General features: G+C 42.4%; 2 protein-coding genes across 9 annotated transcripts; both read right to left on the bottom strand.

The window, feature by feature from the left end:
* Window positions 1-45: 45 nt before the first annotated feature.
* rufy2 (RUN and FYVE domain containing 2) lies at window positions 46-18,397 on the bottom strand. 7 transcript variants are annotated; one of them, XM_072380400.1, is made up of 20 exons: window positions 18,137-18,397; window positions 16,348-16,661; window positions 11,689-11,862; window positions 11,405-11,522; window positions 10,416-10,517; window positions 10,195-10,318; window positions 9,485-9,549; window positions 9,320-9,385; window positions 9,066-9,135; window positions 8,835-8,936; window positions 8,639-8,755; window positions 8,464-8,586; window positions 8,044-8,118; window positions 7,834-7,931; window positions 3,566-3,685; window positions 3,148-3,277; window positions 2,944-3,038; window positions 2,651-2,699; window positions 2,489-2,569; window positions 46-2,213 (listed from the first exon to the last, which is right to left on the bottom strand). In XM_072380400.1, the coding sequence occupies exons 2-20, from the start codon at window positions 16,421-16,423 to the stop codon at window positions 2,070-2,072; spliced, it is 1,929 nt and encodes a 642-aa protein (XP_072236501.1). In that variant the 5' UTR covers window positions 16,424-16,661; window positions 18,137-18,397; the 3' UTR covers window positions 46-2,069. The 7 variants fall into 7 exon arrangements, with proteins under 7 accessions (XP_072236501.1, XP_072236502.1, XP_072236503.1 ...); XM_072380401.1 differs by having other exon boundaries at window positions 16,348-16,657; XM_072380402.1 differs by having other exon boundaries at window positions 8,464-8,556; window positions 18,137-18,394.
* Window positions 18,398-19,097: 700 nt separating this feature from the next.
* LOC140302406 (uncharacterized) lies at window positions 19,098-22,511 on the bottom strand. 2 transcript variants are annotated; one of them, XM_072381234.1, is made up of 2 exons: window positions 22,099-22,511; window positions 19,098-20,184 (listed from the first exon to the last, which is right to left on the bottom strand). In XM_072381234.1, the coding sequence occupies exons 1-2, from the start codon at window positions 22,438-22,440 to the stop codon at window positions 19,855-19,857; spliced, it is 672 nt and encodes a 223-aa protein (XP_072237335.1). In that variant the 5' UTR covers window positions 22,441-22,511; the 3' UTR covers window positions 19,098-19,854. The 2 variants fall into 2 exon arrangements, with proteins under 2 accessions (XP_072237335.1, XP_072237336.1); XM_072381235.1 differs by lacking the exon at window positions 22,099-22,511 and adding an exon at window positions 20,761-21,092.
* Window positions 22,512-23,252: the final 741 nt, after the last annotated feature.

The raw sequence follows: 23,252 nt of genomic DNA, 5'->3' as shown, positions 1-23,252 counted from the left end.
GCAGCATGATGTCATCAGAAGCACTAAACGGTCAAGACAACAGACTTCAGGCAGTAGATTTAATATTTAACAAAAAGGTTTCATAAGCTAGAGCTTTACCAACATTATGTACAATGATATGACTATATATCAACACTGTACAAGTCCCACAGAAAGCTGGGAGATTCACAAGATCAGCAAAGCAAAAAAAAAAAAGAAAAGGACTCAGCTCAGAAAGGGTCCCTTAAATACTTAGAAACACATTCTGAAATAAAAATCTACATGGGAATGAATCTTAGAAAGTCACAGGTTGTAAACGTTAAGTGCATCAGAGTATGTATTGCAACTTGTGCTACAACAACGCTCAAGGCTGTCGACAAATCAAATTAAAACCTTGGTTTTGGATGAAAAAAAAAAAAGGTTTAGAGTTTGACACTTTCCTTCTTATGAATGGAGCAGCAGTAAAGCAATATTCTATAACATCTGATCAGAACTGACCTTCAAGTTAACAGGGAAGTTCCCAAACACGTCCAACACAATGTGCATGACACAAAAAATCTAATGGAAATACAAATTCATGTAGATTTGACAATATGTGATTATCAAGTGTTTCAAACATTGTTCAGAACAACCGCTGCCAAGGGAAGTCAACATCAGTGCCGTCAGTGGTTCAACACAGGAGCCTTCCAGGCTAATGGTGACCGATCGATTGTGTCGCTCCTCTCGAGCCTTTAAGCAGCATCCACTGCATTAATGTCTCTAACAAACAGTGAAATGTGCCTATGATCGGGACTGACTGACTAGTGTTGCTACTTTCAAATGTTTGTATTATGATGTAGGGCTAAATCCTTACTGTAAAAAAAAAAAAACAAAAAAAAAGTGGTACTTTGTTTGGCAGCATGAAAAACAGGTGGGGAACGCTCACATGGCACCATTAAAGAATAAAAAAAAAACAACACTACTTTCAGTTCCCATTAAAGCCAAAGCCCCGTGGGGAAGTTGTCTACTCTAATGTCTGCAGAGCTCAACAGGCTCTGAAGTGAGTCTGAACTCATGTGACTCATCGCACTAACATGGTATTGTGACGGTACATGTGTGACAGTAGGCCTTTTTCGTGCCTCCAGACTGAGAAAACATATTCACGTTGATCATGTCAAACAGCTGCTATTAAAGAGGGGAAAAGTGAACCAAGTTTCTATTTCATGGAAAAGTTCTAAGGTACAAACCTAATGTTTGGCTGCACCACGCTTAGCTTTGAGTACAGCACACGTTTTGCTATTGCATCATTTCAATAAGCTTATGCAACATTTACTTTAATTGGGCTCCGACCTTCTGATTTGGCTTCATGTCGTGTGCCTGCTTTAACGCTGCTTTAAGAGTGTCCGTGTTCATTTCCACTGACGGGAAGGCGCTCTGGAGTCAAACGCAGTAACAGAAAGACGGCGACTCATTGTGCAAACTATATAATGTCATCTGTCCGTCCATGCAGTAAATGTGTGCAGTTTGAGGTTTGTCACATGCATTATGTGAGGTGTGGATGAGGTACACTGAGAAACCCATGTGCATTTAGCAGAAGCAGTGCAATTTCACTTTCAGCTCCTTGTAAAGTTGTTCCCTCTTTAAAGACCAAACTCCCATCCTCACCACGTGGTTGTTTGACTCAGTTGCATTGTAAACTGTACTGCCTGGTGTCTAGTTTATATATATATATATATGGTTTGAATTGTATATTTAGGTCAACCGTGACTTAATAATATCAAGTTGTCCTTTTCGACAACTCTACTGTTATCAAGAAAGATGTTTCAGTCTGTTTTTTATGCATCTGATTACAGAAAACATTTCACACTCCCTCCAGAACAACTGCAGAAAATGACTGATCCAGGAGCCACTTTCTTTTCCTTTTTTTTTTTTTTTTTTTTTTTTTAAAACCCGAACAAACTACAAAACCACGTCAAATGTGAACGCTCGTGTGCTTGGTCCACCCTTGGCAGCAAACACTGACGGTAAGAGATGGACATTGCAGAGGATTGTTGATCAGATGGTTTTTAAATTGTTGTGGCAGTGTTACAGGGGGTCACCCTCTCTCTCTCTCATGTTGGATTGGAGGAGCATCGCTGAAGGAGGAGGGCGTGGCAGGTGTCGCAGACTCTGACTGGTTTGGGAGATGCTGGCAGAGGAAGCTCATTGTCAGAGCAGCTGTTGCAGAAGATCTCCCCACAGTTCCTGCAGTGGTGCTGTGGACAGACAGGAAGAGTTGTTGTCGGGCCTTTTGATTCGCTCATTTGCTGCTCAGAGAGTACTCGATTACTCATTACTCATCAGTTTGAGGCCCCAAAAGCTGTTGCTGACGGAAAATTAAAATCATGACTTCCCGTACATTTCCTGTGACGATTTGTTTTTCCAGGAGAAACCCAGAAAAATGGTGCGAAAAGAATGATGGATTACTACCTTTGCAGCAGTTTGTGATTTTCACTTTGGACGCGTTATTTGAGGTCTTGTGAGGACTGACCTTTCGTCTTGAGATGGAAAACTCCTTCTCACACAGCTTGCAGTGAGTGGCCTCTTTGTCCTTCAGCCACACCTGACCCCCCTGAAACAAAACAATCGTATTTTTCTTATTACGCAAAATCCCATGACAGACTTTTTGATTTTTGACTGTCTGCTGCTGTACCTGCAGTGCTTTGTTGGCCTCTTTGATGTCCTCAATCTTGAGTTTAGATCTGAGGACAAAATCATTTAGAAACTGGTAAATAAATCAGATAAAGTCAGCCATCACAGGTCACTGTTGTTAGAAATAAGAAGACTCTGAACATTAAGTCCTACTCTTACCAATGTATTTTTTTTACAGTATTTCTGTGTTGCTGAAAGTTCTCGTCATAAAAGCAACTTTTGAAAGTATCATTTTAAAACTGAGGAGCAGCTTGATTACAGCAGAGTGAAAATCATCAGGCAGAGTTGACATACTCGCTGAGTTTGGAGCCCAGTTCCTCCAGAGCTCGCTCTTGGTCCTCACAGATGGTCTTCAGCTGAATGTTTTCGTCCTGGAGACGATGGAACTCCTTGAAAACCAACAAACAACGCAACCCAGATAAGACCAAAGCGCATCGTACACTTCATTTGTCATATAGTCACATAAAGTAAATGTACTGTATATTTCCCTCTCATCACCTTTTTCAGCCCGTTGATCTGCAGCGCCTCTGTGCTCAGCTGAGCCACTGTGTCTCTTTCTCTGTCCAGATCATTTTGTAGTGTCTGTCTCCACTCCCTCTCTATCTTCAGGTCTGTCTCCAGCTGCTGGCTAACGGTCCATAAACACACACACACACACATAACACGAATACAAATGTAGAGGCTGAACACATTACGTTACTGCACGCTGGTTTTTATATATTGGTTTTGTTTTGCCTCAGGTTGAAGGTAGTGAAAGCAGATGTACCACACTTAATTTACACTGCAGCTCCTAGATAATTGATTAGAACCAGCTCACCCATGCTAAACAGCTTATCTAGGTAAAATGTACAGTGTGTGTGTGTGTGTGTGTTTCTACGTCTACCGTTTGGTCTGTGTTTGTAGGCATTTGGCTTACAGCTGCTTCTCTCTGTGTTCAATCTGCCGCTGAAGGCTGTCGGCCTTGTTGGCGAAGTCCAGCTTGAAGCGCCTGGTCCCCTCCTCGGCCGAGGTGCGGTGCCTCTCTGCCTCCTGTAATCTGCACCATTATAACCAGGGACAAACTCAGGACCATGGAGAGAAAAAATTGGGAGGTGGGTGTTTGTAGGGGGTGAAAGCAACAGAAGAAGGTGGCAGGGAGAGTGGAAACGTAAAGCTTCTGGCGGCAGAAACGATGAGGGTATGGCAGAGGTTGGGGTGAACAATGGCACTGTAACGTGCACCGTTACAACACCGGGACATAAAACTGTGACACAAAGGGGGGAGATTTGAACCGTAGAGGTATACAACAAAACATAAAAGAGTATAAAGGGACGATGGCTCCAAAATGAAGACTCCTAATGAAACAATGGGGGAAAAAGCAACGGTACGGAGAAGAAGAGTAAAGAATAACTAACCAAATGCAGCTTCTGAGTGCTCACGGACAGACAGAACTATCATTTCCATGACAGCCTCAAAAGTCTCTGCCTTTTGACACATCTGTGGTAACGCTGCCCAGGGTGAAGATTCAATTTCACGGTTTGTTTTGGGGATATGATGAGTCATAGTTTTAAAACGAGTTTATCCCACAGCATTATGAACTGTTGACTTAGTGTTATTACTTGTTAAAAATAATCTCATAATAAATGTTCCGCTGTACAACAAGCTGAACATGGCCAATAACTCCAACAACAACAACAACAAGCACTTTCAAAACATTTCACTTTATTGATCACTGTGGTAAAAGACAATAGTTGTGAGGGTTTTTTTTTTTTAAAACAACTGTATTTGTGTTTAGTTCTCTACAAATTCTGATAATTATTAACATGGAGTTACAATAGGCAGAGAGATTACTACCTAATATATACATCACAAACGTCAGTAAATATGCCGAGACGAGCACAACAGCACAGCCCCCCTTAATGGACATTTACAGTTCTGCAACTAGTCTGTTTTAGGCTTCTGATCCTACTGTAGCTCACCAGTGGCAAACTCTCCCTTTAATTTTCATCTCAGGGGAATTTTAGAGAGGATGGACAACGAGTAGGAGGACAAGCTGTATCCACAATCACTCCCTTTTCAAAGTTATACTGCACCACTGTACTCTCCGACTTGTTATTCGAGCGTCCAAATTGTAAATGACAAATTTTTGCCTCAAACCCAAACTTTTTCTGTACACCACTTTCTGCAAGACCACCATTCAGTTGCAACATAAGGGTTAAGTATCGCACGATTTGATCTGAAGAATCAATTTACTACTGAACTATTACAAAGGGGCACGTAAGAGGCTTGAGTGCGAGTGCGCGAGGGACTGATTTCAGACACGGCGAAGTGTGTCACAGCCAGTCTGAAGCAGGTCAGGAGGTGCAACACATGCAACGCAAACCAGCAACAGATGAGAAGCAGGAGGCTGCACAAACACATTCTTGTCTGACTACAAGTCTACAGCGAACCGACTGTGATGAAATGCAGGCGGCAGAAAACTGATTTAGCAAGTTGAACGGTTCTGGCTGCTTGCATGTGAAAATAAATGTTCTCTTCAGGCACGGGGACCGTGGAGGACAGCAAAGCAAAGACGTGGTTTAACACGTCTCAGGCAAGCCAACGTGGATGCGACTGCCGGAGAGACATTTTTTTTTGTTAAACAGAAAGGTCTTTAGTGCAAATGTTATCACTCCAGATAGCATTATCCTGGGTCCAAAAAAGCCCTGTTTAAACATTACAGTGACTCAACCTACTGTATACCTTCTCACTTATTATGATCTATAACGAAGGCCCTATATTACACCTCAAGAGTCCAAACTATATTACTGCATATAAACTGACTGCTGGAGCGTGTGTAGCATATGTAAAGTAGAATATGATAAATCTAAAATGCGACTTCACTTTGTTTTAAATCATTTTAAAGACACGATACTCAGACTCCACAGACTCAGGTCTCCACTTTGTTACACACAACTGCTCGTGAACTTGAATGACTAAAACTGCCGGGACATTCAAAAGAAACATATCCTCACTCATTACAAACACAGTTGTCTGAATGTTATTTCATCAAAAATTATTAAACGCTCTGCAAAAAATCTCTATGAGTCCCGGTTCTTCGCTGAAGGTGTTTCATGAACTAAACCAAAGGTGCAGGCCCGTTTCACCTGATCCCGTGGCAGCTCTCGGGCCCTAAAATCAATTGGAAATTGTGTGCAAAATAACCAGAAAGTTCCTCTGAGTTCAGCCAGTTATTCATGCGTGCTTGTCCTCAGAAGGAGATGTCCTTGACTAGCTTGTACTGGTGCTCTGTGTCTGTGCTGGCACACTTCACAAATGACATAGCAAGGGTTCTGGTCTGACTGAGCAGATCCTTATCGCTGCACCGGGAGCAGGGATAAAATCAGAAGGGGAAAAAATAAATAAAGATGAAGGTTTCGAGGGAGCAAAATGGACGTATGGGTGGACAAATGGTTTAAAAGAGATGAACAGAAGGGAAGGAAAAGGAGGAAAGAAAGGGAGGAAGAAAGGATGTCAATACGTCAGTATTCTAAGAGCCCCTGGTTACACTAAACATTTATGATTCATGATTTATCACAAGCAGAGCAGGAAGTGTTAATGAGACACCGAAACACAGAAATCTGATTTTAGGCTGCCAGGTTCACTCCATAATTAAATTTCCACAGTCTGGATATACTTCCTTTCATAGAGCGCGAGAGCAATGAGAAGAGTTTGGAAGGAGGAAGGAAAGGGAATGTAGAAGACAGATGAATAGAGCTGCATCTGACAAAATCTGGAGGGTTCAGGTAACGCCTGCATATTATCAATATGAAAGATATGAACCTGGACAGCAAACAAAAACACAAATCATCACTTCTGATTTATCTAAATGTAAACATGTTTATTTCTGAGGGGGAGCGGTTTCTCACATTAGCCGGCAAATGTTCGAATATGACAGCTTCATCGGAAGCCTTTAACGCCTTTTCAACCACAACACAAAACTCCCACTGAGAGTGTAACCGGGGTCTGAGTCCTGCAGCCTTCGTAAACCTTTGAAGCAGCACAGTCACAACCAATCACAAATAAGATGGAACAGATTCAAACCAATGGGAGAGGAGAGGGGATGGATGGACTGTGTTGACTGGGAGACGATGGGGCAAGGGGGGGGGGGATCATGAAGCGTCAATGAACCAGCAGGCAGCTACATGATGACAAATATGGAGCCCTCACTCTTAGCATGCATGAAAACACAAGCAGTTTATCTTAGAAGACATGATAAATTAAGGGGTGCAGGGATTCCACATGGAGGATATCAATCATATACTGATCTGTCTTGTCTAGTATTTAATTTTGTCATCAGGTTCTAGCCATGGCTCCTCCCTGAAAGTTACGTTTTATTTCATTTAAACAGTCTGTATTTCAGATCAATCTCAGCTGGCGATGACAAACCTTTGTTGCATAAACTTTCCAGTCAACTCTAACTTTTTTATGAGATATAACCCACAATTATGTAGGAGAAATATTGATGTAATGACTAGGATTTGCACCAAACACAGGGGAACCCGGGGAACCCAAACACCGACAAGCTCAAAACATTTGAGCTCAAAACATTTGTCCCCATGTTTCTACAACTGAAAAGTTCCCAACAAAACAAAAAATAACGTCTATCTTTTCAATGACTATCTGATCTCCAAAAAAAGAACGTTTTAAACGTTCTTTGTAGGATCTCGGTGACATCAAACTTGAGCCTCTTCCACATGTCAGTTGCACCTCATAGGGTAACTCGCCAGTGTTCCTCCTCATATTTCACACATGCCAAACACAGGCAGCTCAGCCCTGCATGGCTGTGGACTTACACACATCAAGCCGGCACCGCAGAATCAGCCGACTGACGTTGGCATCTTTGCTTAGAGCGGCGAGTTCCACGATGGCGGCTTGACGTGAGTAAGCGTACCTCAAGCGGGACCGTTTTGACTGTTACTTTCCCTCTTTGCCAGCCCTAAAGTGATCAATTCTGCTTCTGTTTTTCCCCACATGCACAACGCATCAGTCGAGTCGCAACAATCCTGGATTGAATTTTTTTTTTTTTTAAAAAATCACCTGAAAGAGGCTTCAGTTTGCTAAAGAAGCATGAAGCAGCAGCAGATCTGGTTAAGAGGCACATGGGACAAAGTGATTTGATTAGCGGGTGTGATGTGGCCTTTCAAGCAAAGTAGAGTATCTCACCTCTGCTCCAGCTGCTTCATGGTGGCAGTGATCTGATTGGTCTTCTCCTCCAGACGACTGATCATGTCATTCTTCTTCTTCATCTCCTCATCGGATGACTACAGAAATGAGAACAGCTGGCTTTCATAAGCAGTAGTGAATACTGATGACAATTTTACTCCTTCTCGTGTCTGTCTTGTGAATTAAATGAGGGTGAAGGTATTTTTGTACCTGCATCTTCTGGTACATCTCCACATTGATGGCTTTAACCTCGTCCAGCTGATCCCTCAGACCGATCAGAGTGTCCTGTTTATTAAAAAAAGGAAGATTTCAATTTAAAAAAACTACACACAGCGCATGACAACTGTTCTCATGATAATTAGGCTTTTATTCTCCAGTTTTACTGCTGGTTGACGTAAGGCTATTTGATATTTTAATTAATCTAGTCTCATGACGTTGCAACTGAACTGTGGCTATGATATCTAACAGCTTGGCTCTAAATATCAGCTGCAGGTGTTTCTGCTGAAGAGTTCACGTCTCAGTGGCAAGAGGCCAGAAAAATGTCCAAATGTATCTCATAATCAATCTCACTCTCAAAAATACCCACAAGACCTTCATTTTAGAAAAACAAAGAGGAAAAACTGTGTTCACCTGTTTTTCGTGAATGTCCTTCTCCAGGAGTTTCATGGCCAGCTCCATTTCCTGCTTCATCGACACCTGGACCACCAGCTCATTCTCCACGTCCTGAGAATGGACAGAATACATGTATGCAGTCTGTTATTAAACACAATTGGTATTTATTTTACACACAGATTCACAGTCTGACCTGTCTGAGCTGACACTCCTCTTTCAGCTGTCTCTGAGCCTCGTTGTACATCTCATCCAAACCCTGGCGAGACTGTTTGTACGTGTCTCTCTCCAGCGAGGTGTCTCCTTGAGTTACCTGGATCAACAGGGCAGGGTTAGAACACTTTGTGTGTTTGAGACAGCAGTGTGTCCGTGTCTTTTGTGCGACCGTGTACCTCTAAATGTTGTTGTGCCTTTAGCAGAATCAGGTTGTTTTCACTCCTCAGCTGCTGGTTTTCTTCCTGCAGCTTGATGATGTTGTTCTTGGCTATGGCTAACTGCAGACACATAAATGTGCACATGGAAACGGAAACACAGTCATTGAGCTGGTTGTTAACAGCACCAGTGCTCACACTAACTGTGATTTCTGAAGATTTAGCTCAGTCACATTTGACAGTGGGCCTCACCTCCTCTATAAGTTTGGAGTTGGACCTCTCCAGAGAGTCAACTCTGCCCTGAAGACCACCAACTGTGGAGCTGCACACAAAAACACAGACATTTACATTTGATTTTTTTTTTCCTTTTCAGCTTATGGGACTGGGATTGTAGGAGTGATAACTTTCACAGCTCAGGTGTTACATGGTGCGTTCATTCTTCCACCGGACTGTTACATGGTAGTGTTCGAAAGACCATTCACACAGGTGTACAAAATAAGTCTTACTTCAGCTGTCGGTTCAGTTCCTCTACGTAGTTCTTCTGATCCAAAATGGATGCTATCTGGCTATTTCTGTTGCCGTGGAGACAAACACAAACCAGAGCTCCGCATCACACACTGAAGAAGAAACTAGCTACATAACGAAAGTGGAAACACAAGGACAGGTAGTACCTCTCCTCACTCCTGTAGTCGTCAATGTCATTCTTCAAGTACATGGAGAAGTCGATCACGCCAACCTCAAATGAAAAAAAAAAAACAAAAAAGATAATGTCACAAGGTAGCATAACCAGTGCTATATGTGTCTGCATATAACCACATGCATGCATGAAACCTGCCAGTCCATCATGGAGTCGAAAAGAGAAAAGATAACCTAGGATTATTTAAATAAAGAATTCAATGTTTCAGTCATTTCTACCCACCCCCCTGAATGTATCCATAAATACCAAATCACTTCACATTAAAAGCATCCCAGCCTTATTCAGTCAGGTGTGAACACAAGCTGAGTGAGACGCTTGTAACCGTGAGAGACGTGCAAAGTCTCCTCCCATAAGTGGAAACATGACACCACGCTCCCTCCTGATGTCAAGATAAAATGACTCAACAGACAGCTCTCATCTGTGACTGAGCTTCCTGAAACTAGGCAACGGTAGATAAACTGTTCCAGGTGCACTGGCAGGTAAGCAGAGTCAGCAGAGTTTTAGCTGGATTGAGACATGAATGTGTCGTGGTGATCGGTTTGGTGAAAACAGAAAAAGTTGATTTAATCAGAACAAAAACAGAAAGAGGGTCAAAGCACAGCAGTGTCACCTAATCTCTCTTTTATTTCTAGCACCGCGGCATTCCCAGAGTATCTTTGTGGAATTTTTCCAAGCAGTGTTTACCTGAGAGTCCAGGTCCTCGCCTTTGACACACAGATTAGCATCGATGACGTTCAGGCCCACCAGCAGGCCCACGATCACAGCTCCCTCTTCCTCCAGCATCAGAGCTGAATTCTCGTAAAAATCACTAGGGAGGAAGATAAAACTTGATTTGATACGCCACCTCTCTGTTTATCCTTTCACAATGCAACAAGCATATAGCAGCGTATTCTCTCTGCGTGTACCTGAGCAGGTCTTTTCGAGTGATGAGGAGTCGCAGGTAGTCGGCCAGCCGTTTCTGCATGAGAGCCAAACGCAGCCACGCTCTGGCTCTGCCTAAAGGAGTCCTGCGAGACACGCACATCAGCGATGAGGTTAGATAGTGAGGATGTTGTGAGAGCTTTAGACTGTTGATGTCATAAAATGATTACATGGTTTTCATTAGTCTGTTCCTGCACGTGTCTTTTGAGCTTTTTTTTTTGTGTACAAGAAAATTTCAAGTTTGGCATTATTTTTTATTCTCTGATATGTAATTATTTTGGAGAATCCTCTGAAAGTTGTGTGGGCTCACTATTAACCTTGATTTGTCCAGCATTTCATTTAGATTCTACGCCTCTGTCCCTAAAACTGTAACTGCTGGAACAGACACGAGGTCTGGGCCTGCACTGCTTTGCCACGTCTGTTGGTCTGACTCAGCGCCAGCAAAGGAAGCGGAGTGTGCTTTTCGTCTGAAACAGCACAAATGTTCCTCATTTTACCGGAGCAGGCAAAACAAATGCGAATATTTCTCACTTGATCCCCTGCCTGGATGTTAAGAATCCACACGTGGACATTTTAATATACAAATGTGTTCCCGGGGACAAAAAAACATTATCAAAACAATTTAATTTCCACAATCTGTCCAACACTGGTGATTGATGCATAGTGGACTGTTCCACTACCATGTTTTAAGCTACATAATGCCTAAAACTGCCAGTGCGACACACATTTTAACATCTAACTGCTTGTCAGATCTTTATTAAGCGTCACTACAACACAGAAAGGGAGAAGTGACATGGCAGGAGGGTGAAAGCTGAAATGAAAGTAAATTACACTTCCCTGACACGGCTCAGGTCACATTCTCATGTTTCTCCCGTTTGTGAGCGTGTGATTGTTGCGGCTCATGTTCCTACAACAGTACACTAAGGCCAATTTAAGGAGTGAGTGACAATGTTGGCATGAATTTATTTCTCACTTGAGACCAGGTAGGTCTCGTACAGAGGCTGAGATCTCTGCTGCTTCAGGACACAGTTTCTCCACCAGCTCCAGAGGACCCCACAGAGACTTGTTAAACCCCAAGAAGGACTTCTTCACTGGAGAAAGAAGGAGAGACTTCTCAGACAGACACAAGAGCACAAAATTTGTTTATTTTTTTTTTAAAAATCAGTGAACTTGCTTAGGGAGGGAAACTTAAAACGTTTTCCAATGCAAGACATACATTCTTTTTCATTCAAAGTTAAAAGATCTTCCGTCTCTTACCTCTAAGGCCATGTTTGAGGCAGTGCTCCATGACCACAAAGAACTGCTGGAGAGGCGGGTAGTCTGAGTCCAGGGTTCGTCCGAAGCTCAGAGCTGACTCAATGAGCCCTTTAATGCTTAGTTTGGCCATGTTCAGCAGGTTGGCTCGCTCCATGGCCATGGGGTCTCGCAGCGCTACAGGAAAAAGAGTCCCCAGTAAATACTTAAACATATCAGGATACATTTCATTATCCAGAATTCTTGAGTGTGACATAAATACGGAGTCAATTACACCTTTCAAATAAGTGTTTGCATTATTTCAATATCATGACAACACGACTGAATGAAAACTGACCACCGGGCTTTGTAATCGTTACATTCACTCTATTTCCAGAAAAGTTTGGAAGCTCTCGAAAATGCAACAAAAACTTAAAAGGTGTCATTTGTTCAATTGAATTTCATCTGAATCGTTTACAGACATGGACACAAACAAAAGGATTTTCGGTGTTCTCTGACACTGATGTCTTTGCAGCTGGAACACGCACATAAATTTGACCGGGACAGACTCATTTATCTACCTATTAAACCATTAAAACCCTCTTCAGAAGATTCTACAATCAACAGATTAATGAGGGTGTCAGAACGGACTGGCTATAAAACATTAGAGTTTCCAAGCAAGGATGGGTCACTTGTAGCCAACCACTTTATGCAAAGCTCTTCTTAAGTTAAGAAAACAAAATTGCCAGCACAAAACTTTTGGTTTATCTACTGAGTATAACACTGTAAAAAGATACAGGAAGTCTAAAGTGCATAAAGGCCAAGGACAGAGACCGCTGTTGGATGTGCATGAGGAGACGCAGTTATGCTACTGTGATCAATATATCCTAGTCCTGGCAGTGTTTGCATCCAGACATGCAGCCTGAAACTGCAGTGCACGAAGAGGAAGCCACATATAAACTCTGCACAGAAACGCTGACGAGTTCTCCGAGCGCGAGCTCAGAAGAAAAAGAAGAAAAAGTGGACACTTGGTTGGGCTGCATATGAGTGAAGGTACCATTGATGAAATTTGCCATATGCTACCATGAAGGAGACGCCTTTTCCCAGGAGATCTTCAGCGGCACAATTCCAGACTTCCTCCTGCTTGACGTTCAACAGCGTTACTTAACAGACACAGTGTGTATGTGTGTGTGTGTGTGTGTGTGTGTGTGCGCGCCTCAAGCCCAGACCTGCCTTCTGTTTAAAATGTATGAAGCATCTTAAAGAGGACAATAAAAAAAAAACAACAACAACCACGCACTCTGGAGCAGCTGAACTCCTGTATTCAGCAAAAATGGACACAGATTTTCGAAACAGATGCGAAACTCCCAAACCATTAAGAACACGTAAATAAGTTGAAAGACTATTCTTATGCAAATCGAATGCATTCCAACTTCTTTAAATATAGAACTGCGAATTAAATCACGCGTTTAATTAAATAAATAATCCCAACAAATCTAGTCATTAAGACTTACAAACTCACAGGCCTGACTCTGTTTTCGTCCCAGGAATAACTGGGTCAGCCAGGTTAATGTCTTACAAGCAGTCAATACCGGAAACATGCGAAACAGGGAGGAGCTTTAAAGGTCGAATTTCCTTAAAAATAAAATGCAGATTTCCATTTGTCTAGCAAACTCAGTGCATTAAGTCCCAAAGACAGCGTGGAGGACGGGTCCACCAGACCAGACCTAATTTCTATAATAAATCTGTGAGCAAAGTAAAATACTTCTTAAAAACATACAACCATTAAGTGGCACAGTAATAATGAATCTGAGAGTCATTTCCAAACATTACAATAAACATGCTGCTACAAACCCATGAAAGAAAATCTCCAAGGTGTGATATTGGTACCTTTTGAAGAGCTGTGCTTTTAAAAACTACACATCAAACTCTGCGTTAATGTGTAGCCAAACCCCAGGACAGGATAAGAGCGATCAGAGGTGGAATCGTTGCTCGGCAATGTCAGAGAGCTTCAAATGGAGTGAGCCTGTCAAGAGGTCGATGTGCAGACCGCCTAAAAGAGGTGAAAACCTTTCCACTGTGGTGATTGTCATGTGACTTGTACCACGGCACATCCAAAGGGAGCGTAAAAAGCTACAAAATTTACGCATCTTGAACCTTGAAATCAAACATAAATGGAAGATTAGCATAAAACGTTTCAAGTTGCCCTGACAGGTCATACAGCTAATGTGTCGCCAGTCAAACTTTACTAAACTTCACTGTCATTTTTGACTGCATGATGGGTCCAACCAAAGATATTAAATGTAGATGTAGAAGAGGCCATTTCAATTGATCTGAGTCATTCAAATGCAAGTCCGCGATATACACACATGACAGAAATCAGATTATTTTTAGCTGAGTGTGTGGGAGGGTATGACAAGCTTGACAAGTGAGAGACAAAGATGCTGGCTGCCGGGCAGATAGAGCTCATACTGAGCCAGTACTATTACTATTATTGACTTTGTGGAACGATCACAAGAATGACACAAGGAAGCACAAAGTATGGCATCCCCCAGGGAACTAATTCCCACTTTCAGAAGAGCAGCATGTGATGCTAGAGGCAGTTAAGTTGTGTGGTGCTATAAACAGCAGCAGTATCCACTGTATCAATGCTAATGGAAGGATGTACCAACAAAAGCATGAGAGCAGACAGTTGAATGGAAAAAAAAAAGTCAATTGGTCGCACATTGAGGGTGGAAAATAGAAACAGCAGAGGAGAGGTTTCACACCATCACATCTACCACACCGGTGTAGACTATTCAGTGTGCTCCAACTTACTAAATTCTTCATATCTCAGAAAGACTGATGAGCACCAGACTACTTCATATTTCCTCGAAATCTAAACCAGCCCCTGAATCAGAGTGCCATCGCTCTTGTTATTTTTAACATCCTTAAATCCTTGCATTCCCTGATGCTGATACTCTACCTTGGACGGTCCAGTCTCCTGGGAGAGACGTCCTGTGTTCCGACACTTTGGGCAGGACATGAATGCTCCCTGAAATAGTCTCGGACGCTTTTCTGGCCAAAGCGAAGATAGGAGCCTGCCATCGCCCGTCTGCTCCACCACCACCTCCTCCTCCTCCTTTCACTGTGCTGCTGCTGCTGCTGTTAGCTTTATCACCAGTCTTTTCGTCCTGTAGCCTCAAAATGCCAAACACCTGAGATTTCTCCTTGCTGCTGTCCGCTTCAGCTAGAGACAGGTCGTGCTCTGCTGTCGATGCCATGTTCAAGTGCGACTGTAATTGTCAAAATTAGCTGTACCGCTCGATGCGAAATTAGTCAAATTCAGACAGTTTGCAAACCGTTAGCGAGTTAGCTTCTATACAAAATACACCGGCTGACCATTATGGCTACTGTAGCATGAAAATAGGCTACCTGGAGTATCGCCGGCTAAAGGATGACAGGTCTAACCAGTGTCCAAAATCAACAGTCCTCGCGCTATCGGGCAGCCAAACCTTAAACAGGCGTCAATCTCACCACATGCTGAGCGTTACGACCCGCAGCAAACTGTTTCCCGAAAAAATTGCCTTTTCCTTGCATCGCGGAGGTACTGTACAGATTTGTTTACAGCCACCAAACCCAACCCGACAGTTTGCGTCTCCACGGTCCCACTGCACCCTCCGGAGGGGCGGTGTCAGAAGGCCCACAACACACACAAAAGACAGTGCTACGTAATGATATTAGTGGCTGCAGTGTTGACGGCCTGCCGCCCCCTGGTGCAGGAAGCGGGAACTGCAGGGCGGTGTGCAGGTTGAGGATGCTACTGCGAGAGCAGTCTTTTTTAGATATGTGAGGGGGAACAATACAGTCTAATGTTTACTGTTAGAAAAATATCCGAAAATCCAGAGGTAATATGTCTGTGATATAATGCAGTGCATTGACTTACACAGTTACCAGATTTACTGTCCATCTTGGCCATATTTAGGTAATCTGACTTTTTCAATACTTATTGTTTCTGCAGGGAGGGTTTTGAGTTGTGGCCTCTATATCTCCAACTGTGCACTGAGCCCTCACAAGCAAATTCTTAAATAGTAATGCAGTGGAACAGGACAGAAAAGAGTACAGAGCCATGATGGTGGGAATGACAAACACCCACACAGTCACCAGTTAAGAGGAAGGAGATGAACGGAGATGAACGGAGATGAACGGAGATGGACGGAGATGGAAAGAGCAAGACAGTACAGGTTGTGGTTTCAGTCTCCAGAGAAACAAACATGCTGCATGAAATTTAGACCTGCATCTAATCGTCATTTTATTATCAACTGATTTCCTAATTTTTCTGTTTGATTATCCCAGTTATAATCCTATTTCATAAATAGAACAACAACATCTTTAGGATAGTATTATAGAGGGTTAAGAATCAAAAATCAAACCGCAGATAGAAGAGATGGCTGCTTCTGTTTGCTGTCTTGGCTTCACTCATGAAAATGTGACCTGTTATGAAGGTAGTTGCCTTTTTAAGTGGATTGTTGCAATAAAGCTTTGAGCTTTAAGAAACTCTCACTAAGCCTAAGTCATACTAGTGCAGTGATGTGTAGGTGGAGATTTAAGATGTTTGGACCACATACGAACGTGACATGACACCAGGCTGCAGTGGTTGTTATCATCACACAACAGTCATTCAAAACTCCACTTCCATCATACCTTGGCTGTAGGCTAACCGCTCCATACTTTCACTGTGAGTGATGCCCCAGCGATGGAGACTCTGAGGGGAGTACATGGTGAACGGGACTCTCGCTGGACTTGCTGCAAAGGGAATTAGGAGTCCCTGAGTCTTGAAGTGGTCCACACTGGAGTGGTTTACGTTGATTTAGTGTTACGCAGTCAGGTTTTCTTGTTGTTGTTGTTTTTTTTTCTGGTATCCCAGATGAACCTCCCCCCTGCACTGTGGTGAATTATTACAGCAAATTCCAGTTTGGTCAGATTTAACTCAGGAGATGCTGAAGAGGGATGCCTGCCTGACACACAACACAGTGACAGTGAAATCATGTTGGCTTGTTCAGTGCAAAAATCAAATGAAGTGAAAGTAAAAACACATTTCCACATGCACATGATTCTGAGGTAGACCAGTCGTGAAACAAGCCAGACTAAACAGTTTGGTAAGTTATAATCGATGAATGAATAGAATTAAACAAACTTACAAGACTTAATGTCTGATCATCAGACCAACAGAGACCAATTATTCTCTATATCCTCATGAATCATGAATAAAATAGGCCGCGCTAAACTGCTTTCCTCTCAGATATTATATAGAATTGTAATATTCAGAAAAGATGAATGAAAATAGGGATCACTCACCGCAAAAAAACGATTTACAGAAAAACTTTTTTTTTTCTTTTTATCACGAGGAATGCATCCAGTGGGCCTCCACCTCATATCACTATAGCTGTAAAAGCCTCCAAAAACACCAACAGCAAATTGCTGGAAGCATTATCACTGTATTAGCCTGCAGTAAACCGTGTAACTGAACCCATTGCTTTTCTTCCTCTTGTGTGGATTTCCGTTCCCTCCCTTCTCTAATCGCTTTGGGCTGACCAGGAATCATATGACCAGCTCACTGCAGACCTATGACTCCTTAGCTGTTTGCATGCCGCTGCCTGCGTTGATTCCCCAGGTTGTTTATCATTTTCAAGAGAAGAAAATGAAATCATTTGATGCTGATGTGCTTTTATGATTTTTTTTTTTCTTGTGTACATTCTTTTTACAGCTCGTTCACGTGTTTGTCCGTCTGTCAGATCCAAAATGAACCAAAATGTGTCATTTGATTTTTTTTGTTTTCATCCTGATGCCATACAAAAAACATAACAATTCGGTGTCTATCATGCACAATCATATGCACAGAACATGTATCCTTCTGATAAGCTTTAGTCTCCCTGCAGCAGTTCACTTTCGAAACTCTGATGGATCAAAACGATGAGTTTAAAGCTGCATCATGTTGGCCTCTCCCTTCCTCTCCGTCCATCTTTCTCACCCTCTCATCTCTGAACCACACCTAAACATTCTCACTACTACACACCACTCTCAGGGCAATGTGTCTTGTACCATATGACACTCTCAATCACTGTAGGAACAGGCCCTCCTTCACAAGAGACAGCGGCATCGGCCAATCAGTGCACTCCACTAGAAGCTCCTTCCACCAATCATGGTGTGATGCTGTTTAACGATAGTAGGCTTTCACAGTGCAGCCATGCTGCAGCTGGAGTGCTGCTTTATTTGCTGATCAAATACACTGAGTCAATATCATTATCATTAAAATGGTTTACAAAGCACAAGACAGACGACATGTGCAATTTTCATTTTGACTAATACATAGACAAATTATGGCTATATTGTTACAAAACGTGTAGTTATTAGACAACTATATGTAGCACACCACCATTCCTAATGTGCTATGATCACTTAAACAGACAATTGTGAAATTACTCCATCTCACCTCAGTGTGAAGAAGCACAGTGTTGATCCTGAGTCATTCTGCTTGTCTCTCCTACTTGGAACTTCAGGTAGTGAGTCAGTATAAACCGGGCAAGATGGGCTTGATGCACTTCGAAGCTTTAGTGCAGCTGTCCAGTTGTAGCAGCTACATACAGCAATCAGCCGCTCCCGGGTGTCCCACGATACACACATCAACAGTGGTGAATAGATTTAGATACCGTCTATCTACGCTAAGTTACTGCAAGGCTGCAGTGTTGGTATGAGTGTCTGCAGTCAAGAGGCAGTAAGCCGGTACACACTCCGGGGATATCACCGACAGAAACCACAACCATCACCCCACACAGCACCCAATGGCAAGCGAGCAGGGAGGCTGGGAGAGGGGAGGGGGTTAGGAGTAACACAGCAAAGACGGGAGACGGTAGAGGAAGCAGGAGGAGGGGGCGGCTTGGATGGGGATACATACACATGGGAGAGGTGAGAGGAGATGAGCTGACAGACAGACAGACAACACACAGCAGGGAGAGAACAGAGCAAGAGGGGGGATGTATCTGTACACATGTAAACCCACAAGTTAGCTGAACATATGAATGAGATACATGAAGCGATGAATGAAAGCGTCACGTTTGTTAGCATCCAATGAGGAGCTGCATGCAGAGGGAGTTCCTTGCTGAAGCAGGGAAGCGATTGGCCTTGTTCGGGAGTGAATGACTTTGCAGCTAAATAGAATTAAATCGAATTACTGCAGCTAGAAAGAACAAAGTGAAATATGAGACCGAGGGCTTTTCAAGAAACCAGTGCAACCAATGAGCAGAAAGACAGGGGAGACTTTTTCTTATCTTCATCAGCACCAACCGTTTTGTGCGGTTTATCTTGGTCTTTGAAATCAGTATAATTGTGAGTATAAGGGAGAGAATTCAGCTCAGAAATTTATGAATGGAGAGCAAAGGAAAGGACAAAGTGTTTCTGGTATGAAAAATATTTATTTTGTAAAATATAAACAGTAGAAAAAGTAGGCTTCCTCTACGAAGATAATGACAAGTTACACATGTTCACACAGTGAGCTCTTTTTAATCTACAACAAATATTTGAAATTAATCAGGCATCAAAGGCAGATGACATGGTTTGAAAACAATTAACCGTTTCCTAAAAGTTAAAGGAAACAAATGTTGTTCATACAATATTTTCAGTACTCTTAAATACTTCCGCTGCAAATCATTCTTTAGGGTTTATGTAGAAACAATGACAGAATGAGTTATTATATGTTAAAAAGTAACCTTTCAGGAGAAAAACTGAGAAATATACTTTGGTTCAACATGAAACATCAAAATGTGCCGTCTCACCAATCAGCTAAATCCAGTTTACGGGACTGATGCGTTGTACTTGACTTCTCTAGAATTCAGACATGTAACGATTACTCATGCCTCCATTCTTACATCAAGTAACAAACCAGCACCTCCGTGATCTGAGTTCAAAGCAAATGTGGGTAAGACTTTTCCTATTTTTCTTCACACCAAGAAACAAACCTCTTGATACACTCAACTCTCGCAGCAATGGATTTCAAACACCTCTATTTTACAAGCGATAGGGATACAATAATAATCGTACATGAGTTATATTGTTTAAAATAGTCCATTTACAAGCTGAATGCCTGAGGAGATCTGTACATATGGCACAGTAAACCCGCTGCGACCTACTAGTGTTCAGTACCTTTGAAGCATTTTAATCCTCAAACTCAGCCGCGTAAAGCACCTGCTGGAACTTCATCCGCACCTCCATTCTTTTTTTGATGGTAAGCCTCTTCAGGGAGGGCAGGAGGCTGAGCAAAAACATTTCATCTTCATCTCTGAGGCTGCTGAGGGAATCTGCAGAGCTCATCTCAGTTTCTGTCATTGTTTGCCTTCTGCGTTTCTGAGAGGACACGACATCCTGGTGGCTGCTGGGAGAGGACTCCACAAGGGAGAAACTCCTGCTGACGACAGGCAGGGAACTGAGGTGCACCTTCTCATCTTCATCTCGCTCGTTTTCCTGGTTATCTGCTCTTCCAGTTACCTGTGTGGCACAAACAAGCATGGGTAATGAATGGCCCACTGAGAAGAGCACATTAGTTAGCTTCAGTTTAACAGGACCTCCTCTTTACCTCAAACTGACAAGAAAACTGATCTGATCTGAAAATGTTCTCTTTGTGCATCTATTCCTTATAAGGAATCTGATAAATATGGCTACATTTTCAGTTTATCACAGAGATTGTACGGATTATGCTGAGGTTTTGTTCAAGAAATGGTGAGACATGTGTTTTTATGTTGTCATACATTTAAAAATGTTAATAGCAAAATACTGACATATTTGCAACATTTAATTGCAATTAATCTCGTGTTTGTCCAGTTAACTCGTGATTAATCGCAAAATAGTGCTCGTCAAAGTCTTGCAGCAAAGTCTTGACAAAGTACTGTCCAGAACATTCTTGAGCTTTCTGATACAAAATACACGCTGAAAGTTAATCAGTGCAAAATTAAGCCCAACAAGCATCAACAGAAGGCTTAACTGACCTAAATGCAACACTCTTTCACCTGTGTAACATTTGCACTAAATAAAAAAACAATCCCACACATTGTAACTCAGTCTAACCTCGTCACAGGTAGAGTTGTCCAGACTTCTTTGTTGGAAACTGCTCCGCGTGGTCTGCCTTACATCAGCGGGAGAGGGGATATCTGCATCAATTGTGTGTTTTGCTAGCAAGTGATATTTGAGACTGGACGTACTGCGGTGATAACTCAGTTCACATCGACAGTAACGACATTTAACTTTGGTCTTGTCGAGGGACCCATCTGGTAAGATTTTAAATGTGAAATTGCCATTCAAAACACCATTTCCTTTTTCCATGTTAGCTTGTTATTCACTAGCTTGGCTACGCTCATTGATTCCTGCTGCCGTACACCTAGAACGCGTTTTCAGGGAGAGCGCGCTTCCATCGTCTCGTGGAAGGGGCGGGGCTACGGCGGGAAACCGTCCTCGAATGGGAACTACGGGGCGGACCAAGGGTCATATTCACAGAAAGAGCCTCAATTAATCTTGCGTCAACAAACAAAAAAAGGTGGCGTTAAGATGAATTTTCGTAAAGTCGTTATTAACGCGTTAATATTGACAGCTCTATTATGAATACTGTTGAAAGCTTACAAAACTTTGTATTCAGAGATCCCGTGACTGCCATTAATAGGACTACTATATATTTCATTATATTATTCTTTATCTAGATTTTACTCTTGATAATATTGACACCCCCCTCTCTTACTCTGATGTTATTACCTCAATTGATTTGGGGTAGTAATAAAGTTTATTTATTCACTTTTTATTTCTGCGCTCCTATTTTGCAGTTTAATTGGACCTTTCTTCGTCTTAACAACTCAAAAACGAATTAAATTATTTTAAAGGTGGGATAGCATCAGTCTACAGCCATTTATTTTTACTGTTATTTGTCTATAAATCACTATGCATTGGATATGATTTGAAAGGTGCTAGTTTGATTTGTAAGAAAGCGAAAGGCTAAAACATCTCATCCATCCTAGAAAATTAAAAGAATTGAATATAAATTAAAACAATTCTGCTGTTAAAATATTTTGGCATGTTTTTTTTTGTTTGCTTGTATGTTTTAACAAATTTCATGAAAGCTATTTGTCGATTAACTGCTTTTGTACTGAAAACCCTCAGCCGGATATCGATAGAGACAGCTGTCAGTGAAGATGTGGCTGGATGTTTCCGCGCATTCAGCTCATTCAGCTTGTTAAAAGCTGATGTTACAGATGTGCGCATGATGGACATGAATTAATCTAAATGGAGCTCCGTCTCTGTGTTATGGTTAGACTCAATGACAGCGGCCGTGTTTCCATGGCTGCTGAGCTAATGTGTGTCAATAAATACGTGATTACACTTGTCTAAAGGACAGACGGGCGGACATACAGTACACACCTCCTCGGACTCCCCCATGCAGCTCTCTGTTCTGGGCTTGACATAAGCGCTCAGCCAGCCCAGCTGGTTATACAGCACCGGGACGTGCCTCTCCACCGGGTTGTCGCCGTCGTCCAGCTGGGGGAAGTTTCTCTTGGCCAGTCGCTTTTTCGCCTTACAGAACTTGTCGCGCAGATTTTTCCATTTCAGCTTCACTTCTTCCTCCGACTTTCCCATGGCGTCCGCGATTTCTTTCCACGACAAATGCCCCTTCGTGTTGTCTTTGTAGTCGCGGCGTGACTGGTCGTAGAGGTTCGGGTGCTCGCGTATCAGCTCCGCCAGCCTCTTTTCTGTAGTGTTCATTTTTTTTCTGCCCGCAGATCACTTCACCGCGAAGTCCTTTCGTCAGCAGACAACGACCTCAGTTCGTTTTCCTCCGCAGGTTCAAGTCATCAGAAGGAAGCTCCGAGCTCCAAAAGTTCAAAATAAAAGTTGGACTGTTTGTTTCCAGCAAGCTCTCAGCGAATAAGAGACGACTCGTGTGAAGATGTGGATGGAAACGAAATTATGACCATACAGCTTATAATTGACGGTCCTCCTATAGAGTGTCACGAGAGCGCCAAAAAAAAAAAAAAAACACTAGTTGTCGTAGCTTTTTTGTTTGTTTGTTTATTTATTTATTTAATTTTCATCCATTACTGTTCTTATTTCAGTGTCACGAGGAGACACCTCTGTCATCACATATGGAGAACAAAATACTTGTGAAATATACTCAAATATACTCATATAACTATTGTATATTTCTATTATATATATATATGTTTTTCCATGTCATTCCTTTACTCGTCTTTGTATGTACGTATTCATTGACATTGACCCTCCTGTCATTCCAGTGTGTCAGTGACAGTTCTCGCGTGTCACCACAGCTCAATGCCATTGTTATCCATGTCAGTGTTATAACCTAAAAGCCCACGTTCGTCCTCTCTCATGCTGGTGTGTTTTCTGTCTGTTTGCGCTAGATGGCGTATGCGCACCTTTCTTTCCTCCCTGCTGTCTTGTTGTCTCTGGTTATAGTTCGGTTGGTTCGGTGAACCAGGATCACGTGAGTGTGGGTAAGCTTTTTTTTATTGACCCGAATGCAGAAATGATTTGAAAACAGACTTAAAGGTCTGTAA

This window comes from Leuresthes tenuis, unplaced genomic scaffold (assembly GCF_036924035.1).
Source record: "Leuresthes tenuis unplaced genomic scaffold, fLeuTen1.0.hap1 SCAF_2, whole genome shotgun sequence".
NCBI classification, from domain to species: Eukaryota; Metazoa; Chordata; class Actinopteri; order Atheriniformes; family Atherinopsidae; genus Leuresthes; species Leuresthes tenuis.
This window is presented reverse-complemented; position numbering and strand designations above follow the sequence as displayed.